Here is a 22,388-nt window from a genome sequence, read left to right as displayed (position 1 = left end):
CTGTAGCTTCTGAAGGGCAGTACTAAATGAAAAAAATATGATATGTAGGCAAAATAAGAAAAATGTACACATCTTCATTCTGTGCAAACATGTTTTTCCTTCTGGAGCATTAGTGAGTGTTTGAACCTTCTGTAATAGTTGCATATGAGTCCCTCGGTTGTCCTCAGTGTGAAGACATGGATCTCAAAATCATACAGTCATTATTGGAAAGGGTCAAATATACAAAAATGCTGAAAAACCAAAGAATTTGTCGGACCTGAAGGATTTTTCTCATGAACAACAATCACTAAACAAAAAAACACAGCTGTGAATCATTCAGGTAACAACACAGTATTAAGAATCAAATGTATGTAAATTTTTGAACGGGGTCATTTTTATAAATTCAACTAATATTTTCTCGTCTTTTATGTGAAATATCTTATTTAGGTCAGTACTAAATAAAAAATAACATGCATTTTGTATGATCCCTCTTATTTTGGTCAAATAATTAATATTTTGCAGATTCTACAAGGTGTATGTAAACTTTTGACCTCAACTGTATTTATAAATAAAATCCTCAGGAATGACATGACACAGAACTCCATCAGCAAAGGATAATGCCTTTTATTTATTTATTTTTTATTTATTTATTTATTTCAAAATACATATACACAGTAGGTTAAAAGCAACATGAGTAGTTTTATAATGACAGTTCAAACCATTTTCACCCATAATAGTAATAGTGAAGGCACTTTTCTAAACCAAAAATATATATTTCAGTCTTCATTGTTTACAAAGTACCATTGCATCCTTGCTGATCTGTGGGAGTCATTTTGCTCACGTCGATGTTGTCACGTGAGAAGATCTCTTTTGCATGGTAGACGGCCTCTGCGGGCAGACTGCGTGAGCGTGACAGGATCCAGGCATAGTCCACATGGAAGAGCCGGAGAACATCAGTGCACGAATAAACAAGGGAAATGCTGTTGTAGTCAGTAGACAGGACCCAGTATGGTGCATAGGGAGTGACTGCATATATAAAAAAGAAGCGGACAGTGAATTAACAAGCCTGAGACTTCCGGTTCATTATTCGCTGTAGGGAAATAACGAGTTGAATAACAACAAGCAGTAAACGGTAAAACTGTTTGCACTACAAATCAATGTGTTCATAATTAAGATAACAAGTTAAAATAATATGGCTAGACACACTAATTTGCAATATCAAGCAGCAAAACGAGCTGTTTTGTACAGCTAAAAATAGCTGGACACGGATGAGACTGGAATAATTGCATACACTTTTGACTAATGGTTGCAAAACTTTTAGAACTATTAATAACACATAACTAATTCTTTAACTGGGCAAATAAACCAACTGTAAATGACAAGCCAGAGATGCTGAAGACGAACGCAAAGATGAGAAAATACTGTAGCAAGCAGAGTAAACTTACTGTTCACGATGCGCAAAATATTGGAAGAAAATCCTAAATCCTGGGGGTTTATATAAATGTAAAAAAGTTCAGAAAAGTTTACATATTTTCAAGGAAACGTTGTATCGCTGCTGTTCCATAAGCGCCACCTGCTGCCAGAGAGTGGATTTGCATTCTCATTCAGCCTGTCTGCTGTTTTTGTTTTGTGCAGCTGTTTTATGTAGCATAATTTCACAAAGATAACGTCAGAACATTTTGTTTTTGCTGTAAAGTTTGAAATTAGTCTAATTTACATCAAAATAAGATTTGTGATACAGATTTTTGGCCAGCACTGAACTAAATCTTCAAAAAAAAAAAGAGAGAAAAATGATTCTACAGTGTTCTAGAAATGTGTTGTTTGAACACCCACAAATCACATTCATGTACTTACAGTAGGAGAAACTGACTCCAAGCTTTGCTGGCTCCTTCGGGTCCTGAATGATTGCTGTGCCCTCTGCTGTTCTTACTTTTCCTTTGCTGTTTTATGTAAACACACAATTTAGTTATGAAAAAACAACGGTGACAAAACACAAGTTCAATTTAGAAGTCAGAAGATTTGATTACTCACTATGTCTGAACATTGAGAACTTGGACGGTTTTGTCAGGCCTTAGTGCATAATTTGCCTCAATGCACTTGCCTTTCTCAAAGGATGCTGGGAGCTTTTCGATCTCATACCACTTTCCAAGATACTTGGAGTGAAAGGTAAAACTCATATAAGTGCAGTGTACACTATAACAGCATTTGGATTTAGCAAATAATGACAATTTTGAGATTTAAGATTCTATATGTTTACATACCTTGTTTAATTCAAAGTTTGGCTGAACCATTGGTGTTGGGCAGGGGCCCCAACGAAACGTCTGAGCAGAGACCAAGGGAAGCAGAAGAGGTACGAGCAACACAATCACGGCCTTCATTCTCTCAAGAGCTGCTGAGAAAGTTAAGTCATGAGCTCAAGATGCATTTTAATCATTTTAATGTCATCATGACAATATGTCACAGTGTTAATAGACACATACATAATTGTAAAGCATATTTGTTATAAGGGTATTTGTTTACAATGAATGAATCTGGTGGTGTTTTTTAACTGTGTGGAGAACTTTTAAAAATAAATAAAATGACTATTTTCCGTTCTACAGAGCTACAACTTAAAGATACGTTTTTTCCTCAGGGCCTTCTCTTTTTTAATGGCATGTCAAGTTAACAAAAGTTCTTTTAAAAACATGTCTGGAGACTTTTTTAAGCATGTTTTTAATTTGGATGTGCTACGTATCACATCTCTCTCTGTGCGAATGGACATTAGATTCACTGAAAGTAAAATGTAGAATGTGTGGGTTTTTGAGATGTTTGAGATTTTCTTTTGTTATAAATGCCAGCATTTTTTATCCTGTCAGACCTGTTGGACCTGTTTGCATATGATCAGCATTCACTGGTGTACACGTGCACGTTATATATGTTATGAAACTATGTGATGTTATAAAACCATTAATTGATGAAATAGTCTTTTTTTGACAAATGTAATGATTTTTTAATTATAAAACATGATACATTTACTTAAACTCAACAAAAACACAGTTATAGTCTACAGGAACTGTAATACTTAAATCATATAAAATCTAGTTTTCTGGATAAAACCATTAGTGTTTAGTAAAAGTTATCTGCTTTTTTTTCACAGCTTTTAGGGTGGTAATTTTTTTTTAAACCAAAATTTTTCACTTAAGACTACAGTTACACAATACATAAAATGCACAATACAAATACACAGAAAATGATAGTTGATAGAATTATGATTAAATATCACAAAACATATCATGAAACAGACTTAATAAGAATACAAAATAAATTGATACCTGTTCCAGATGAACCTGTTGTTAAGCACAGAGCTGAAGGTGTTGCGTGTGTGCAGGTCCAGTAACTGTGTGCTGACAAGAGAGGAGGAGACACTTATAACAGACTGAGATTGTTTTGTAACAAGAAGCAGCTGATTATGTAAATAGATATCATGGGAGCAGTACTGCAGTGACAAGGTGTATGCTGTTGGGTTGTGTCCCTTTATTTGTCCCTCTCTACGTGCCCAGACTTTTGTATAAGAATGTTTTTGTCACATGAAGATTATTTTCAGCAGATTTTATTCATGAAACTGATGATCAGACTTTCCCGTAGGCTGCAGCCAGACACTAAATGATGTCATTCTGGAGTCCAGTAAACAAATGACCTTTGAGTAAACTTTTGAAGTGATTTAGGCAGTTGTTTGTTATTAAACAAATATTGTTTACTAATATTGTTATGTAAGTTTGATTATTAAGTGTAATTAAATATATGCCTTAGTAGTTCACCACCCATTTTGGTTAACGGTTGAACTGTTAACACATTGTTGATGTCAATAGGCCTACCACTCCTGGTTAATTATTTGTGGAGACACATTCCTTGTAGTTTCATCCCAGGATTCAAGTCAATTTACTGAAGATCGTTTCACACTACCCTTAACCCTGGGTTAATAGTATCAAGAGTAAAAAGTACAATGGAAAATGTTTAGAATTGCTTAGTGACTATAATCTGTGGAAAACTTGCAATTGTGAGTTAAGTCAGAATTGTCAGATATAAAGTCGCAATTACAAGTTATAAATTCAGAATTGCGAGATATGAACTCTATTGCAAATCTGACTTTTTTTCTTCAGAATTGGGAGATATAAATTGGGGTTGCAAGTGTGAGTTATAAAGTCAAAATTGCGAGATAAAGGACTAAACTCACAAATCTTTGCACATTAATATATCATAGTTCTGTATAGCTCACAATTTTCAGACTTCATATCTCAGTTCTGAGAAAAAAAGTTTATATCATGCAATTCTGACTTCATTTCTCAGAACTGCATGTTTATATCTCACAATTCTGACTCTATTTCACACAATTCTGAGGGGGAAAAAGTCAGAATTGTGAGATATAAACATGCAATTCTGAGAAGTCAGAATTACACAATATAAACCCACAAATCTGTTTTTTTTCCTCAGAATTGTGAGATATGAAGTCAGAATTGTGTGACATAAACTCGCAAATCTGCCTTTTTCCTCAGAATTATGAGATATAAAGCCGCAATTCTGAGAAATGAAGTCAGAATTGCACGATATAAACTCACAAATCAGATTTTTTTTCCTCTCAGAATTGTGAGATATAAAGTCAGAATTGTGAGATATAAACATGCAGTTCTGAGAAATGAAGTCAGAATTGTTATATAAACTTGCAAATCTGACTTTTTTCCTCAGAATGAGATATAAAGTTGCAAGTGTGAGTTATAAAGTCAGAATTGCGAGATATAGGCCTAAACTCACAAATCTGACTTTGTTCCTCAGAATTGTGATATAAAGTCGCAAATCTGATTTTTTTTCTCAGAATTGTGAAATATAAACAGGCAGTTCTGAGAAATGAAGTCAGAATTGCGTGATATAAACTTGCAAATCTGACTTTTTCCCTCAGAATGATGAGATATAAAGCTGCAAGTATGAGAAATAAAGTCAGAATTGCACAATATAAACTCACAAATTTTTCCTCAGAACTGAGATATAAAGTCAGAAAATTGTAAGCTATAAAGTCAGAACTATGATATATTAATGTGCATTTCTGAGAAATTAAGTCAGAATTGTGATATAAACTCGCAAATCTGACTTTTTTCCTCAAAAATGAGATATAAAGTCAAAATTGTGTGATATAAACTCGCAAAACTGACTTTTTTCTCAGAATTGTGAGATACAAAGTCGCAATTGCCAAGTTATAAAGTCAGAATTGTGAGATATAGACGTGAAATCCTGAGAAATGAAGTCAGAATTGTGATATAAACTCGCAAATCTGAAATTTTTTTCTCAGAATTGAGATATAATGTCACAATTGCCAAGTTATAAAGTCAGAATTGTGAGTTATAAATGTGAAATCCTGAGAAATTAAGTCAGAATTGTGTGATATAAACTTGCAATTCTGACTTTTTTCCTCAGAATTGTGATACAAACATGAAATTCTGAGAAATTTAGTAAAAACTGTGATTTAAACTCGCAAATCTAAGCTTTTTTATCAAAACTGCGAGATATATACTTAATTCTGACTTTTTCTCAGAATTGTGAATTTACCTCTCGCAATTTTGACTTTATAACTCGCAATTGAAAGTTAATATCTAGCAATTCTGAGAAAAAAAAGAGTATGAATTTTGATTTTTTTTTTTCCAAAATAAAAGCACCTTCAAGTAGTTTCAAAAGTACACATTTACAAAATAGCATTAAAATACAGTAATGAGGTACGCTTTCTCCTGTACTTTACACTCTGAGCCCTGAATGCACCAGTTTCCAGACATTCGTGTCCATTCGTGTGCCTCGTTTGTGTGTTTGTCTCCACCTAACGGTTACAGCTGTCATTTTGGTTCAAACACCGGAAAGAATTCAGACGGTAAGGATATGACGTCACTGACCAAATCCCCTTGAAGACCTCGAAAATGGCCGTCAAAGCAAAGAGATTTTAATCTACTGTCGAAATAACGTGAGACCTGAATTCTTATTAAAAATTCGAATTTAACTGTATATTTATTAATCACATAATTTAAATAATTATTGCACGACTCGGTGTTGTGTTTGTAATATACGGACCGAGCCTTTGAATTGCGGCTCGCGCTCTACCGGATCGAGCATTTTCGAAATAAGAGCCCTTTGTTTTTGCATGTCAAAATTATAAACATTCCGCTCTGCAGCCATTTAGAAAACAATGCATTTCGCTTATTTTAGTGCATATTTACGAATAGAATTATTGGGTGCATTATAATATTTTGAGTGGCCTTTAACGGGGATAGTTTGTCAGCAAGCTCGTTATTGCAGCCAACTTTTGAGTAATGGGCGGGAACTTTTATTTTCCTTAACTGATGTTGTCCAGTCTAAACAGTCGCTGATTTTATATTGAGTTATTGGTTAATTTATATGTGCACACGTTCATTATTTTTACATGCATGTCTGTTTCATTTAAACAGGTTTTTGGGTGTGGTGTAAATCTTTATAAATTTACGCGCGGTAGGTGAATTGTTTTTATATTGTTTACTGCTTATAAATCTGTTGCATGTAAAATAGGGTCATTATAGGTCAAGTATATTCAAAACAGAAATTATTTTATGTATTCTTGTTATGCAACATTATGTTGTTCCAAACCTTTATTACTAGTACTCAGTACTTTTATTATACGGAATGAGGATGCAATGCATTTTTTTTTAAAAGATGCTCAGTATTGGCTGATGTTCTAAGATGTTCTTGACATTGCAGGTTGCTCCTCTTCCACGTCATGCCACATATCACTCACAGTGAGTTTCTTCTGGAGCAGCTGAAGAGGCAACGTGAGAGAAGCTTTCTGTGTGACTGCACAGTAGCAATAGGACAGTCTCAGTATCATGCACACCACAATGTTCTGGCAGCATTTAGTGAGTATTTCTCTACGCAGTCTATTGATGCTGGAAAGGAGAATGCCACCATAACTTTGGACCCAGAGTTGGTGAACGGGGCTGTGTTCGAAAAACTACTGACTTACATTTACACCGGTGACTTGAGTATGGACAGGTGAGTCCATTATTGTAATGTAGTGTTATCTTTATTTATATGTACTGTTCCTATAGTCATAAAACCTGAAAATATTTTAAAACCTAAAAGTATTTTTAAATTATATAATTTTAGTGTAGTAATCATAATAATTTTAAGACCTGAAAAATGAAATGAATGCAAATAAAATATAAATATGGATTTTAAATTAATTTTTAAAACGAACACTAGCAGTTAAAAGATTTTGAACAGTAAGATTTTTAATGTTTTTTAAATAAGTCTCTTCTGCTCACCAAGCCTGCATTTATTTGATCCAAAAACAGTCAAACTTTGAACTATTTTTACTATTAAAATAACTGTTTTCTATTTAAATATATTTTAAAATGTAATTTATTCCTGTGGTTTCAAAGCTGATTTTTTTAGCATCATTACTCCAGTCACATGATCCTTCAGAAATAATTCTAATATTCCAATTTGATGCTCAAAACATGTATTATTATTATTATTATTATTACTATGTTGACATTTTTTTAGGTTTCTTTTATGAATAGAAAGTTCAGAAGAACAGCATTTATCTGAAATAGAAAACTTTTGCAACGTCACTCTTAATCAATTTAAAGCATCCTTGCTAAACAAAAGTATTAATTTTTATAACTTATTTTCTAAAAAAAAAAAAGCTTTTGAAAAGTATAGTGTATAATGTTATAAAAGCTTTTTATTTCAGATAAATGCTGATCCTTGGGTGCTTCTATTTATCAAAGAATCCTGAAAAAATGTACTCTACTGTTAAATATTAATAATAATAATAATAATAGTATTTACATGTTATTACTCTTTTGTTGATTTTGATTGCTTCTATTGTCCTTTTTTGTAAGTCGCTTTGGATAAAAGCATCTGCTAAATGTCTAAATATAAATGTAGTAATAACAATAATAATAATAAATGTTTCTTGAACAGCAAATCAGCATATTAGAATTATTTTCTGAAGGATCATGTTAGGAGAATCACAGGAATAAATTACATTTTAAAATATATTCAGATAGAAAGCGGTTCTTTTAAATAGTACACATATTTCACAATATTACTGCTTTTGCTGTTTTTTTTTTATGCATCAGATAAATGCAGGCTTGGTTACTGTTCAAAAACTTTTGACTAGTAGTGTGTGTGTTTATATATGTGTATTTATACTAAGTACAATGTTTACAATTACTGAAAAATTTCCATGACTTATTAAAATTTGTTTATTTTTTTTTTAATTTTAAAGTAATTTTATTTTTTCAATAGAAAATGAATTTTTAGTTTTGCTCTACCATAAGCTGTTTCATTTTTTTACTGTGCTGTAAACTGTTTAATCTGCTAAATGTTATTTTGGCTAAAACCTTTATAGTGTATATAGTTCATATTGTTAGAACTGTACATTATAAATTCCTGTGCTTTGTTTTTCACAGAGAAGAAATTGAAAGTGTTCAGAAAGCTGCATCTTATCTTGGGATGCCCGAGGTTGTGGCTCGTTGTACCCTAACTCAAGATGATATAAAAATGGGTGGCTCGCCACCAAGACAAGCGGAGTATGAAGACCCACGTTCCCCCTTGAGCCCAGACGACTACGAGCCTTTAGAGCCAATCGCAGAGGTGGAAGAACGGGAACGGTTGAGGGAAAAGAACGAAGATGGGTTACAGGATGATCCCGCCTCTATGGACGAAGCCCAGTCGTCCAGTGAACAGACACCGCAGAGAAGCGCCAGTAAGAGAGGGAGGAAACCCAAAACCAGGCTGTATGAGGATGAGGTTGAGATTGAGACCATCACTGCTTACAGAGGCAGAGGAAGAGGTAGGGGGAGACCAAGAGGTCGTCCACGGGTGAGGCCGTTGAATTCTGACTCAACTGAACAATCTCCAGCGCAGCAAACCATGAGTCCAAATGGCAGCTCTGTAGGGAGAGGAACCGGAAGACCGAGAGGTCGTCCACGGGTTAGACCGCTGTCCACTGACAGAGATGATTCTGGAAATGCTGAAGATGAGTCTGTATCAAGCGAGGCTCACAAAAAAGGACGTCCACAAATTAGGCCGCTATCATCAGGTGGAGAAGGAGACAATGGAGAAGAACAAGGAGATCCCCAAGAAACAGAGTTTGTTGAAGAAGATTCTGTTAATGCTGGTGAGGAAGATGACGGTCAGGAAAAGACTGATGTGGAAAACCCTGATGAAGGTCCTTTAAAACGAGGAAGAGGAAGACCACGGACAAAGCCATCAACCACTGAGAGCCAAACTACAAACACTGAAACCGCAACTACTAATACAGAAGATGGCTCAGAGCCTGCAAAAACGAAAGAAGGCGAAGGGACCGGCCGTAAAAGAGGAAGACCTCGATCCAAACCTGAATCTTTAAATCCAACAGAGAACAGTGGAGAAGAAGCGAGTGGAGAAACAAACCAAGACGCTGAGAAACACACTGAAGAAGGCTCGTCTCAAGCTACTGAAGATTCAGAGTCGAATCCTGCCAAGAAGGTCCGCACCAGTAACAGAAAGCGAAGCTTGAGTAGAAAGCTAAAAGAAAGCCAAGCTAGTAATGAGGAAGAAGACGATGTTGATGATGAAGAATTTGGCAATGACAATGAGGACTGGGCCGGAGAAGAGGAAGTAAAGCCCTTGCAGGACAAACACAGGCCTATTTGTAACATCTGCGGGAACCTCTTTTCAGAGATGAGCAGCCTGCGCAGACACATGCGCATACACAAGGGCCTCAAACCCTATCAGTGCCAGCTCTGTACCCGATCTTTCAGACAGGGCAACCAGCTGAAGACACACATGCGCATACACACAGGTATGACTCAAACATGAATGGAAGGGTTTGCACTTACGTTACACAGATGCACGGCCATATTGGAGATACTCGAAAGTAAACAACAGCATTAATTGCACGGTTAATGTACTACTGAATATGTTGTTCTGCTAATTTATGCTGAAGGACTTAGTAAACAGGAAAGGACACAATTTTTTCACAAGCTAAAATTAAGATATGTTTGAGCAGTATTAATTAAGATATTAGCCTGATATTTCACCTACCTGACCAGAAATGATAAGAGCAAACCATTTCCAAGATTCTTGCCCTGGAAATCCTGGTTTGCCAGTTTTTTGCACTCTTCTCCTTGATTTGTTACAACTTTTGGCAGTCTGTAGTACTCCAAATGTTTTTCCTAGTCCAACCGATTGGTACAGTCGAAAACATGACAATAATTGACCATTTTCAGCTGCAATAATCAGCAAAATGAGCGAGTTTTGTTCGTTTCAGTGGCATTGTTTACATTCTGTGAATGTATGATGAATGAATGATGACGCGTTGTAAAAAAACACTTGTTCATTTTAGTGAATTTGTGTTTTGTAGTTTTGATATATGATATAATAATATATTGCAAAATGTAGTTTATTTCTGTGATTGCAAAGCTGAATTTTCAGCATCATTACTCCAGTCTTCAGTGTCACATGATCCTTAAGAAATCATTCTAATACGCTGATTTGTTGCTCAGGAAACATTTCTTATTATTAGCAATATTGAAAGGCATTGTGCTGCTTAATATTTTTGTAGAAACTGTGATACATTTTTCACGAGAAGCTTTTATTTGAAATATAAATCTTTTTGTGATATTATATATGTATTTCCTTTAACTTTTCATCAATTTAATGCATGCTGAAAAAAAGTATTAATTTCTTTTAAAATCTTAATAACACCAAACTTTTGAACCATAGTGTATGTTGCCATAACTTTGCTTATAGGTTTATGTAGAGTGATGCATCTTCTGTTTTGTTTTCAGGAGAGAAGCCCTTCAGTTGTACGTCTTGCGATGCACGATTTGCTCAGAAATGTCAGCTGGTCTATCATTGCCGCATGCATCATGGAGAAGAAAAGCCGCATAAATGTGATTTCTGTGGAGCAGCTTTTGCCACATCGAGCAATCTGAAAATTCACATAAGGTATGTGTAGTGCAATTCATGAGCAATATTTCAATTAAATTTCATGAAATTTGATAAAGTTACACATGTATGTGATTGTGCTCCTAGATGGTCATTGATTCAAATTCAGTCTGCTTTCCAAAAACATCACAATTTGTATTTGCTGTGCTGTTCCATATAATTAGAAATAAGCACACTTAAAGGGATAGTTCACCCAAAAATTAAAATTCTGTCATTAATTACTCACCCTCATGTCGTTCCAAAACTGCAAGACCTTTGTTCATCCTCGGAACACAAATAAAGATATCTGACCCTGCATAGACAGCAACGCAACTACAAAAATAACAACTTTATTTAACAATTTCTTCTCACCCATGTCTGACTTCAACACACGTTCACAAGAGTACCATGACGCATGTGTGTGGTGCTGCTGACGCAGAAACTGGCGTTAAATAAAGTTGCTATTTTTGCACAAAAAGTATTCTTGTAGCTTCATGAAATTATGGTTGAACCACTGATGTCACATGGACTATTTTAACAATGTCCTTACTACCTTTCTGGGCCTTGAACTTGTAAGTTGCTGTCTATGCAGGGTCAGAAAGCTCTTGGATTTTATCATTTGTTCCAAGATGAACAATTGTCTTACGTGTTTGGAACAACAGGAGGGTAATTAAAATATCAATAATAAAGTACAAGAATAAACGTTTCCATTAACTTATCTTTATTTCTCATTTTCTCTTAGGAAGCACAGTGGTGAGAAGCCATATGAGTGTGGAGAATGTGGGAAGCGCTTCACACAGGCCAGCACTCTGATGTACCACAAGCGCCGACACACGGGGGAGAAACCCTACATCTGCGACACATGCGGCATGGCATTCGCTGTGTCCAGCTCTCTCATCGCTCACACCAGGAAACACACTGGTGAGTTTATAATGCACTCATTACAGCTTTCAACATTATCTGCTAACATGCTGACGCCACAGGAGGTCTGTGTTTAACAAATAATTTTATTTGCCTTCCGTTTTAGGTGTGACCCCATATATATGCTTGGATTGCGGAAAACCTTGCTTAACTGCTGGTGAACTTCGAAAACATATGGACATCCACAATGGTAAATTTAGTCAGTGAAAGCAAGCGATTCATTTTCAAAATGGAAACCTCGCAAGAATATGTCCAAATACATATTTATCTATGTCGTTTTACCTGTAGGATCGAGAAAAGTGAGGTGTAACCTGTGTGGGAACATGTTTTCGGACATATATAGCTTGAAGAAGCACAGCATTTTGAAGCATAACGGTGTGTTATTTTAATGTTATTTGGTTTATTATTAAACTTACGGAAGCCCGTTTCCACCACTGAATAAAAAAAAATTAAACGGTAATTGTGACTTTTTATGTCACAATTCTGACTTTTTTTTTTCTTGGAATTGTGATACAAAGTCGCAGTTCTGAGAAGATATGAACTCGTAATTCTGAGCAGTAAAGTCAGAATAGCAGGATATAAACTCGCAATTGCAAGAAATAAAGTCAGAATTGCAAAAAAAAAAAAAAAGTTTATATCTTGCAATTCTGATTTTTTTTTTTCTTAAAATTGTGCGTTTATACCTCGCAGTTCTGACTTTTTTTGCAATTCCGTCATTTTCTTAACTGTTGATTTATATCTCGCAATTCTGAATTTTTTTGCAACTCTATTTTCTTGCAATTGCGAGTTTATATCTCGCAATTCTGACTTTTTTTTCTTAAAATTGTGCATTTATAGCTTGCAATTCAGACTTTTTTTCCAATTCAGACTTTTTTTTTTCTTGAAATTGTTTATATCTCGCAATTCTGATTTTTTTTTTTTTTTTTTTTTTTTGCAATTCTGACATTTTCTTGCAGTTGCGAGTTTGTCTCGAAATTCTGACTTTTTTTCTTAAAATTGTGCGTTTATACCTCGTAATTGTGACTTTTCCAATTCAGACTTTTTTTTCTTGAAATTGTGTTTATATCTCGCAATTCTGATTTTTTTTTTTTTTTTGCAATTCTGACTTTTTCTTGCAACTGCGAGTTTGTCTCGAAATTCTGACTTTTTTTCTTAAAAACTGTGCATTTATATCTAGCAATTCAGACTTTTTTTCTTGAAATTGTGCTTTTATATCTTGCAGTTCCGACCTTTTTTTGCAGTTCTAGCTTTTCTTGAAATTGTGTGTTTATACACAATGTCTGACTTTTTTTTGCAAATCTGACATTTCTTTTTAATTGTGCATTTATACCTCGCAATTCTGACTTTTTTTGCAATTCAGACTTTTTTCTTAATTGCGAGTTTATATCGCAGTTCTGACTTTTTTTCTTAAAATTGTGCGTTTATACCTCACAATTCTGACTTTTTTTGCAGTTCAGACTTTTTTTCGTGAAATTGCGTGTTGGTATCAATTCTTTTCAGACTTTTTCATAATTGTTAAACACAAACTTCTAATTGCGAGTTACAAAGTCCATCTCTGAGGGGGGAAAAGACTGATATGTTCTCAGAATTGCAAGTTAAGACTTTATTACTCAAGAGTTGTGACTTTATTTCTTGCAGTTGTGAGTTTATATCACGCAATACTGAAAAAAATAGGTCAGAACTGTGAATTTATATCTCAATTTTGAGAAAAGTCAAAATTGCGAGATTAAAAAGTCGCTATTACCCTTTTTCTTTTTTCTTCAGTGGCGGAAACAGACTTCCTTTTTTATCTCACAATTCTGACATTTTTTTTCACTCACGATTTTGACTTTTTCTCGGAATTGCGTGATACAAACTTGCAGTACTGACTTTTTTTCTCAGAATTGAGAAAAAAGTAGTTTGGAATTATTTATTTATTTATTTTTAAAGAAATCTTATGTTCACCAAGGCTGCATTTATTTAATAAAAATGCAGCATGAACAGTAATATTGTGAAATGTTTTGTATTTTAATATTTTTTGGCAAAGCTGAATTTTCAGCATCTGCGATCCTTCAGAAATCATTTTAATGTGCTCATTTCCTGGTCCAAAAATACATCTTATTGTCAATGTTGATAACAGCTGTGCTGCTTAATATTTTTGTGGAAACCTTGATACGCCACCATTAAAAATTTGAAATAAGTAATCCTTTTATTCAGCAAGGATGCATTAGACCAATCAAAAGTGACAATTAAAGAGTTATAATGTTACAAAACATTAGTTTCAAATAAATGCTGCTCTTTTGAACTTCATTCATTAAAGAATTCTGGAAAAAAAAAAAGTGCCACAGTTTCCACAAAAAGTGACCAGTTGTGTAACAGTTGATCTATCCATTTGTCTAAATATATCTATTTTAAAACTTGTTTTTCAGCTCTTCCAGGCCAAGAGCAGGCTCCTGTGAAAACCGACCCGACGCAGTGTCCTCTCAACATCCCCATCGACCACCAGGGCCTGATTGCACGCGTTCGCTCCGCCCTCGTCGATTCCCAGGACCATGAAATTCAGATGGAGCCCCCGTTGCCAATTTTGCCCCCGGAAACCTCACTTATTATCCAACAGTCAGAGCCTCAGATGATCATACAGCACGCAGACGGCTCAGAGCCCTCCATGATCTTTCAGCACGCAGAATCGTCCGAAGCACCGGTTCTCATCCAACACGGAGAATCAGGCGAGCAAGTGAGCTATGTAGTGGAACAGTTCGAAATCCCAGGAACAGCTGAGATGGAGCACACGCAGATTGTCATCGTTCAGACCATTGATTAAACTACCCGGCTTTTACTTTCATTTTAAGTGTATTTTCTCCATTAAGGTGAAGACTGAGGGTAGGATCAGTCACCCTGTCATAAACATCCCTACACATAACTTGTTTTCTAAGCGCTTGAATGATGAGCTCTTAGCAGATATCAGTTATACAAAGGTATCGTGTGAATGCGTGGGGCTTCTCCTCTTTCGCTTCTTTCTTAATTAAATGTAAAGTCACATTCAGAGCGGAATCTGGCTCATTAAATGCATAAAGTATTTTCTGAAATGAAGGGAAGGCCAAACTTAAGTTTAGCTGTAATATAAAAAGCTGTGCATTTTGGTTCATTTAAAAAGACTTTTCTATTTAATTGAAAAGACAGTGCGGCTGTACGTTACAACTGACTTTGGTCATTCTGATATTTTGAACTATGCGTTTGTCTTTTAGAAGTATGACATGTAAATACCTATAATGTTATATGACCCAGTCGCGGAACAATTTCATATATAATGTGAAATCCTTTGAATCCTCTAACAAACTGGGCACCTTTTATAATAAATCATCTCACGTCTAAATATTTGTTGTGGTTGATACATATTTTGGAGTAATGCACATTTTCCTCAATATTACACATCAGTATTACTTGTAGTAGTTTCTATATTAGGGTGATGTTTCAACTAGGTTTTCTGTTGATTTTAAAGAAAATAACGTATATTAAAAACATTCATTTTAGTTTTAAAGGAAAGATTATAACTTTTTATTGTTTTTATTTACATTGACTTAATTTCAAGAGTGTTAAATTTACAAGAATTTCTATAATTTGGTTTTGTTTTCACTTCATATTTATTTACATACTTTTATTAAAAAAATGACATAACCATCACTACAAGTATTTATTTATTTATTTAATTTATTTTTTAACATTTCTATTGGGTTTTTACACCTTGATCACAGGAGAGCTTTAGATTTTTTTATTTCAGCATTATTTGACAATTAATACAAAATAGTATATTACCAGTCAAAAGTTATTGAACAGTAAGATTTTTAATGTTTTTTTAAGGAAGTATCTTCTGCTCACCAATCCTGCATTTATTTGATCCAAAATACAGCAAAAGCAGTAATATTGTGAAATATTTTTACTATTCAAAATAACTGCTTTCTATCTGAATATATTTTAAAACGTAATTTATTCCTGTGATTTCATAGCTAAATTTTCAGCATCATTACTAAAGTCTTCAGTGTCACATGATCCTTCAGAAATCATTCTAATGTGCTGATTTGCTGTTCAAGAAACATTTATTATTATCAATATTTAAAACAGTTGAGTACATTTTTTTAGGATTTTTTGATGAATACAAAGATCCAAAGACCAGCATTTATCTGAAATAAGCACCAAATCAGAATAATAGAATGATTTCTGAAGGATCATGTGACTGGAATAATGATGCTAAAAATCACAGGAATAAATTACATTTTAAAATATATTCAAATAGAAAACGGTTATTTTAAATTGTAAAAATATTTAACGAGATATTTAAAACACGTTTTGCTGTACTTTGGATCAAATAAATGCAGGCTTGCTGAGCAAAAGAGACTTGTTTAAAAAACATAAAAAAAAAAAAATCTTACTGTTCAAAAACTTTTGACTGGTCGTGTATTTGTAAATTTGAATTCAAAAACAGTACATTTCTTTTTATTTCTATAAATGTAATTTACAGATGACTAGCTTTTTATTATTATAGGTCTAATCCTACTTTCAAGGCCCTTCCTCCAAAATGTGAGTATTGTTTTTTTTACCCCTACATTTTAAAAATATGGATATAGCACATAATACATACACTACCGTTCAAAAGTTTGGGGTCAGTACATTTTTATTGTTTTTTTTTTTTTTTTTTTTTAAGAAATTAATACTTTTATTTACCAAGGATGTATTAAGTTAATAATTAAAAGTTTATTAAAAGTTAATAATAAATAATTTACATTGTTATAAAATATTTATATTTTGAATAAACACTGTACTTTTTAAACTTATTCATGAAAGAATCCTGAAAAAAAAAAAAAAATCACAGGTTCCAAAAAATATTTGGCAGCACAACTGTTGATATTATCCAACATTGATCATTCTAATAATAAATCCGCATATTAGAATGATTTCTGAAGGATCATGTGACACTTAAGACTGGAGTAACAGCTGATAAAAATTCAGCTTTTCATCACAGGAATAAATTCTGTTTTAAAGTATGTTAAAATAAAAAACATTATTTTATATTGTAAAAACATTTTGCAATATTACTGTTTTTTGTTTTTTTTTAATCAAATAAATGCAGCCTTGATGAGCATAAGAGACTTCTTTAAAGACTATTACAAGTCTTACTGACCCCAAACTTTTGAACGGTAGTGTATATATTTTGAGTACTTGTGTAACTTAATACGGTCATAAAGAAAATAAACTGAAAGATTCAATAGGTATATTTCATTTGTTTGTTGTTATTTTTTGGTCTCTGCCAGAGAACCGTCATCTAAGAAGCGCAGACGACCTGAAGATGTCGCCATTGCGCAGTCGCATTTTACATTGGCATGAAACTCGCCTCTGTTACCGTAGCAACTTAAAGCGTTAAACATGGAGGACATAACGAATCGATACTTATCTATATGCGCTGAAGTTCAACAGCCTCCAAGTACATGTGTTTTGGAAGTCTTCGAAGACAACATTAATAGGTTGGTTTGCGAAGTATATTATATAGTATGACGTAGGAGCCGTCGAAAATTCATTTTGTATTTTGTTTATTTTAGTGATGGCTCTCTCAAACTAACCGGTAATGATCAGCTGAAGCGTGGAGACCGACTGACTGATGACGATATGCTGGTCTTGTCAAAAACACTCGTGGGAAATTCGACTATAAAGGGTAAATATTAACTCGTCCTACCCTGAGCACTTTTAGGTCATGCAAATCATAAACCAGAGCACATATTTATAAGTTTATTGTAACCTGAATCAAATACTTTTAAAATATGATTTTATAATGACTGAAAATTCCAGGTTTAGATCTTAGATACAACAATATCACAGACCAAGGAGCTGTTTATGTCGCACACCTCATTCAGGTATGTTATTAGTGTTTCTAAAGACTCATTTATGAGGTTTATTATGTTTATATTTTTAATCAAGCTGACACTTTCTTGTATGTCAGACTTTAAAGGAATATTTTAATTTTAACAGGAGAATAAGTCCCTTCAGTCTCTTGATCTGATGTGTAATAACATTGAGGCCGATGGTGCAGAAGTGATAGCAAAAAGTTTGCACGTAAGTGTGGCTAATTCACATTTTACAAGTCAAAAGTTTACACACAAAATGTTGATTATTTTACCAAAATAAGAGAGGTCATATAAAATGCATGTTATTTTTTATTTAGTACTGACCTGAATAAAATATTTCACATAAAAGATGTTAACAGTCCACAAGATAAATACATTATCTAATTTGATTTTTAATAATGTGTTGTTACCTGAATGATCTACAGCTGTTTATATTTGTTTAGCGATAGTTTTTCATGAGTCCCTTGTTTGTCCTGAGCAGTTAAACTGCCCGCTGTTCTTCAGAAACCTCCTTTAGGTCCCACAAACTGTTTGGTTTTCCAGCATTTTTGTGTGTTTGAACCCTTTTCAACAATGATTGTATGATTTTGAGATCCATCTTTTCACACTGAGGGACTCATATGCAACTATTACAAAAGGTTCAAACGCTCAATGATGCTTCAGAAGGAAACGTGATGCATTAAGAGCCGGGGGTGAAAACTTTTGAACAGAATGATAATGCGTACATTTTTCTTATTTTGCCTAAATATCACTTTTTTAAATTCAGTACTGCCCTTCAGAAGCTACAGAAGATACTAACATGTTTCCCAGAAGACAAAATTAGTTAAATTTACCCTGATCTTCAAATTCAAAAAGTTTTCACCCCCCAGCTCTTAATGCATCGTTTTCCCTTCTGAAGCATCAGTGAGCATTTGAATAGTTCTGTAATATTCTGTAATAGTTGCATATGAGTCCCTCAGTTGTCCTCAGTGTGAAAAGATGGATCTCAAAATCATACAGTCATTGTTGGAAAGGGTTCAAATACACAAAAATGCTGAAAAACCAAAGAATTGGTGGGAGCTGAAGGATTTTGCTGAATAACAGCGGGGAGTTTAACTGTTCAGGACAAACAAAAGACTCATGATCAACTATCACTAAACATAAACAAAAAGGTAACAACACAGTATTAAGAATTGTATTTAAACTTTTGAATGGAGTTATTTTTATAAATTCAACTATTATTTTCTCTTGTGGACTATATGTAAACGTCTTTTATGTGAAATATCTTACTAAATACAAAATAACATGCATTTTGTATGATCTTGTTCTGTTAAAATAATTAACATTTTGTAGATTCTGCAAGGTGTATGTACACTTTTTACTTCAACTGTATAATTAATAATAGGCCTTAAATTAATGTCAATTTTTAATCACAATTTTAGTATGTACTTTCTGTCAATTTTACAGAAAAATAAAAATCTGAAGATGCTCAGAATGACGGGAAACAAAATTGGAAACAAAGGTGCAATGCAACTGGCTGCAATGTTGCAGATCAACTCTGCTTTAGAAGAAATAGACGTCTCGGACTGTGATCTGGTAATTTTGTTCAACATAAATGTGCAGTACCACAAAATGAAAGTAATTTGCATTTGATTTAAAGTACTGTGTTTATATACTAGGCTACACAAAGTGTAATAGCGTTTGCCATCGTTCTTAAGAACAACAGAAGAATCCGTGCCATTAATGTTAGCCGACCTCTTCTTTTCAGTCTTCAGGTATGTTTTGGAAAAACTGTGCTTTGATATGCCCACTCTTTTGGTAAAAGTCTTTCTGATGACTAAAAGTCATTTTAAATGACAGGAAGAAACAACAGTTCATATGGCACAGATGCTGGTGGTGAATAAGACATTGAGGGAGCTGCACTTGGGAAAGCATGACATGACTGATACTGGTGTGGAAAGACTGTGCGAAGCACTGAAGTTAAACATCTCTCTACGCTACTTGGATCTTCGCTGGTATACACTCACATAACTGTCTAATCCTAAAAGGATAGTTCACATACACACACAAAAAGACAATTCTGCTATAGAGGGTTTGCACTTACATCACGGTTTGGTCAGTTACCCAGATGCGTGGCCATATTGGAGATATTCGGATGTAAACAATAACGTTAATTGCATAGTTAATGTACTACTGAATACATTGCTCTGCTTATTTATGATGTCTAAACCATGAAAAAGACACGTGGAAGCTGCTAAATCATAGAGAAAGACTTAGTAAGCAGGAAAGGCAATATTTTGACAAACTAAAGTTAATAAGTGGTAAAGATACATACGAGCAGTATTAATTAAGATTTTAGCCTAATATTTCACCTACCTGACTGGAAATTATTAGAACAAACACAAATGTTGTCAAGATTCTTGCCCTGGAAATCCTGGTTCAGTTTTCCAATCACAAACGTCTTTTGTTCCTCAGACAGTTTTTTGCACTCTTTTCCTTGATTTGTTATAACTTTTGGCCATCCATAGTACACAAAATGGTTTTCACTGTCTGACCAATTAGTACAGCCCAAAACATGACAATAATTGACACTGATTAACATTTTCAGCAGCAATAATCAGAAAAATGTGATTTTCATTCAGTTCAGTAGCATTGTTTACATTCAGTGTCACCAATATGGCCGACTGATTACGCGTCGTGAAAACACTCACCCTGATCTCTTTTGAAAATCTGTATGACTGACTTTCTTCTGTGAAAACCAAAGGGAGTTTTTATAGTAGAATATCATAGCTGTTTTTTTATACAATGAAAGTGAAAGACGACCACTGCTTTCCACTATCACTGTATGGCACAGAGCAACTCAGACATGACAGCTCTTTTGTGCTCCATAGAAAAAAGATCTAGGTCAAGTCATCTCATTAAAATAGTGCTTTATACAATACAGACTGTTTAAAAGCAGCTTCACAGTAAAAAACAGGAAAATAACAGCATTGACGCAGTCAAATATGAGTCAAATTCTGCTGCAAAGCAGCTCTACAAAGTCAATAGTATCATTATTCAGCTTCAATTGGTTGATTTGTGTTCAGTGTTGATACAGTTCAGTTCAATAACTGAAAAGTTCATCAGTCATGACTATCCACCTAATTTTTCCCATAAGACTGGGCCATTTGTACATTTTATGTGTCTGGTGATAGACAAGGGGGAAAAAACACGTAATGTAGCCTATATTTGCTGAGTTTCAGTTCAGTTTTGTGACGGAAAGAAAACTCAAATGGCAGAAAGTGACATCCTATTTGTTTTTTAAGTTGATTTAGCTGGTATGAGGAAAGTTGAAGTAATCGCACCAGCGCACACAAACACAAAATATATCAGTTTCAGGCTTCTAGCATTGCTAACTTGACAGCGCAGTTAGTACTTTATCAAAATAGAACCAAACATCAGCGCCCCCGCCTCACTGTGTCACCGTTGAAGTACAAAGTCTATAATTTACATAATAAATAATAGTTTAGCATTTGAATGCATCGCAAATATGGAAATATTATGGAATATTTGGATTTGTGCTGAATGAGAGAGGTAGGATACAAGAGCACAAAGCTCCGTTTCGCAGCCTTTAAAGTAACGTTATGCTCCTTTGTAAGTGAGAGACACGTTCAGAATCAGCCCAACCCTATTTTAATGTATTGTCTTAATTATGAACACAACGGTTTGTAGTGCAAACAGTTTTACTGTTTACTGCACGTTGTTATTCTTATTTCCCCATAGCAGCTAATGAACCGGACGTCTCGTCCGTAGGCTTACTTCCACGTTGAAGAATAAGATGGATAGTATAGTCATAAGAGAAATGATCATTTCTGTATTTTTAACAGTAACAGAATCACACGGGATGGGGCCAAATGCTTATCAGAGGTTTTGAAACAAAATCCATCTTTGGAGATTCTAGATCTTTCTTCCAATCGCATTGAAGATGACGGTGCACTGTATCTAAGTGAAGCAATCAAGCTGCCACACAGCAAACTCAAAGCGTTAGTGTACTTTATTTCTAAAATAATAGCTTGTAAATTAATCTATTTCCCTTGTGTGTGCTCTCCAACTTATCTCGTCGTTTTTGCCTCCTAGATTGTGTGTTACCAGCAACAGCATTGGAAAGCAAGGTCTTATGTCTTTCAGTGAGGCAATGGATGTGAATTCCTCTCTCACACACATTTACATCTGGGGGAACAAGCTTGAGGAGCCAGTTTGTGTGGTGAGTTTCCACAAATCTCTAAATGATCAAATAGCATACGAAAGGTCATTAAAATGCCTTGATGTTCTCTCTGCATGTATAATCAGGCTTTCTCCCGGCTGATAAGCAGCGGGCGGCTGTTGGAGGAGCACACAGATGTTTCTCCCTATGAGGTGGATGGTCATGTTTTCTTGGCAGAAGCATCTCATGGTTTACGCAGGCATTACTATTGCACGTCCAGATATGGGGAAGATGGAGTTTCAAGTAATTCAGCTCTGGCCCTGATGGCAGCAGATTCATTGGCTCTGCAGATCTACCCAGACTCATAATTCTCGATTATCGGTTTTGTCCAAAACCTGCTTCAGACTAAGACTAATTTAGACTTAATTGTGACTTTTTGTTGAACTTTTTCAGTTGCTGGCAAGCAAAACAATCCACAGCACAGT

General features: G+C 34.5%; 3 protein-coding genes across 5 annotated transcripts; 2 read left to right on the top strand and 1 right to left on the bottom strand.

The window, feature by feature from the left end:
* Nucleotides 1-579: 579 nt before the first annotated feature.
* Nucleotides 580-5,792, bottom strand: apodb (apolipoprotein Db). 2 transcript variants are annotated; one of them, XM_051098891.1, is made up of 6 exons: nucleotides 5,744-5,792; nucleotides 3,291-3,362; nucleotides 2,241-2,371; nucleotides 2,011-2,132; nucleotides 1,834-1,919; nucleotides 580-1,005 (listed from the first exon to the last, which is right to left on the bottom strand). In XM_051098891.1, exons 1-6 carry the CDS (start codon nucleotides 5,775-5,777, stop codon nucleotides 770-772), a joined length of 681 nt encoding a protein of 226 aa, XP_050954848.1. In that variant the 5' UTR covers nucleotides 5,778-5,792; the 3' UTR covers nucleotides 580-769. The 2 variants fall into 2 exon arrangements, with proteins under 2 accessions (XP_050954848.1, XP_050954849.1); XM_051098892.1 differs by having other exon boundaries at nucleotides 2,241-2,368.
* Nucleotides 5,793-5,852: 60 nt separating this feature from the next.
* mynn (myoneurin) lies at nucleotides 5,853-15,387 on the top strand. Of its 2 annotated transcripts, XM_051098884.1 has the most exons (9): nucleotides 5,853-5,959; nucleotides 6,441-6,480; nucleotides 6,727-7,017; nucleotides 8,445-9,820; nucleotides 10,809-10,968; nucleotides 11,690-11,868; nucleotides 11,975-12,058; nucleotides 12,157-12,243; nucleotides 14,277-15,386. In XM_051098884.1, the coding sequence occupies exons 3-9, from the start codon at nucleotides 6,746-6,748 to the stop codon at nucleotides 14,666-14,668; spliced, it is 2,550 nt and encodes an 849-aa protein (XP_050954841.1). In that variant the 5' UTR covers nucleotides 5,853-5,959; nucleotides 6,441-6,480; nucleotides 6,727-6,745; the 3' UTR covers nucleotides 14,669-15,386. The 2 variants fall into 2 exon arrangements, with proteins under 2 accessions (XP_050954841.1, XP_050954842.1); XM_051098885.1 differs by lacking the exon at nucleotides 12,157-12,243 and having other exon boundaries at nucleotides 5,870-5,959; nucleotides 14,277-15,387.
* Nucleotides 15,388-17,229: 1,842 nt separating this feature from the next.
* On the top strand, nucleotides 17,230-22,278 carry lrrc34 (leucine rich repeat containing 34). Its single transcript, XM_051098890.1, has 10 exons — nucleotides 17,230-17,363; nucleotides 17,439-17,551; nucleotides 17,686-17,750; nucleotides 17,866-17,949; nucleotides 19,188-19,316; nucleotides 19,400-19,495; nucleotides 19,581-19,735; nucleotides 21,587-21,742; nucleotides 21,837-21,963; nucleotides 22,050-22,278. The coding sequence occupies exons 1-10, from the start codon at nucleotides 17,266-17,268 to the stop codon at nucleotides 22,269-22,271; spliced, it is 1,245 nt and encodes a 414-aa protein (XP_050954847.1). The 5' UTR covers nucleotides 17,230-17,265; the 3' UTR covers nucleotides 22,272-22,278.
* The last annotated feature ends 110 nt before the right edge of the window (nucleotides 22,279-22,388 follow it).

Source organism: Labeo rohita, chromosome 24 (genome assembly GCF_022985175.1).
Source record: "Labeo rohita strain BAU-BD-2019 chromosome 24, IGBB_LRoh.1.0, whole genome shotgun sequence".
Taxonomy (NCBI): Eukaryota; Metazoa; Chordata; class Actinopteri; order Cypriniformes; family Cyprinidae; genus Labeo; species Labeo rohita.
Note: the sequence above shows the minus strand (reverse complement) of the source record. Positions and strands in the feature narration are given on the sequence as shown.

Bases quoted from the DNA above. Each gene is read 5' to 3' on its own strand.
- apodb (XM_051098891.1), bottom strand. From the start codon at position 5,777: ATGTCTGGAAACTGGTGCATTCAGGGCTCAGAGT. The intron at 3,363-5,743 runs GTAAAGTACAGG...CTCTCTTGTCAG, and splicing joins GTGCATTCAGGGCTCAGAGT to CACACAGTTACTGGACCTGC. The intron at 2,372-3,290 runs GTATCAATTTAT...TAACTTTCTCAG, and splicing joins AACAGGTTCATCTGGAACAG to CAGCTCTTGAGAGAATGAAG.
- mynn (XM_051098884.1), top strand. From the start codon at position 6,746: ATGCCACATATCACTCACAGTGAGTTTCTTCTGGAGCAGCTGAAGAGG. The intron at 7,018-8,444 runs GTGAGTCCATTA...TGTTTTTCACAG, and splicing joins GGTGACTTGAGTATGGACAG to AGAAGAAATTGAAAGTGTTC. The intron at 12,244-14,276 runs GTGTGTTATTTT...CTTGTTTTTCAG, and splicing joins CAGCATTTTGAAGCATAACG to CTCTTCCAGGCCAAGAGCAG.
- lrrc34 (XM_051098890.1), top strand. From the start codon at position 17,266: ATGGAGGACATAACGAATCGATACTTATCTATATGCGCTGAAGTTCAA. The intron at 17,552-17,685 runs GTAAATATTAAC...TGAAAATTCCAG, and splicing joins GGGAAATTCGACTATAAAGG to GTTTAGATCTTAGATACAAC. The intron at 17,950-19,187 runs GTAAGTGTGGCT...TCAATTTTACAG, and splicing joins TGATAGCAAAAAGTTTGCAC to AAAAATAAAAATCTGAAGAT.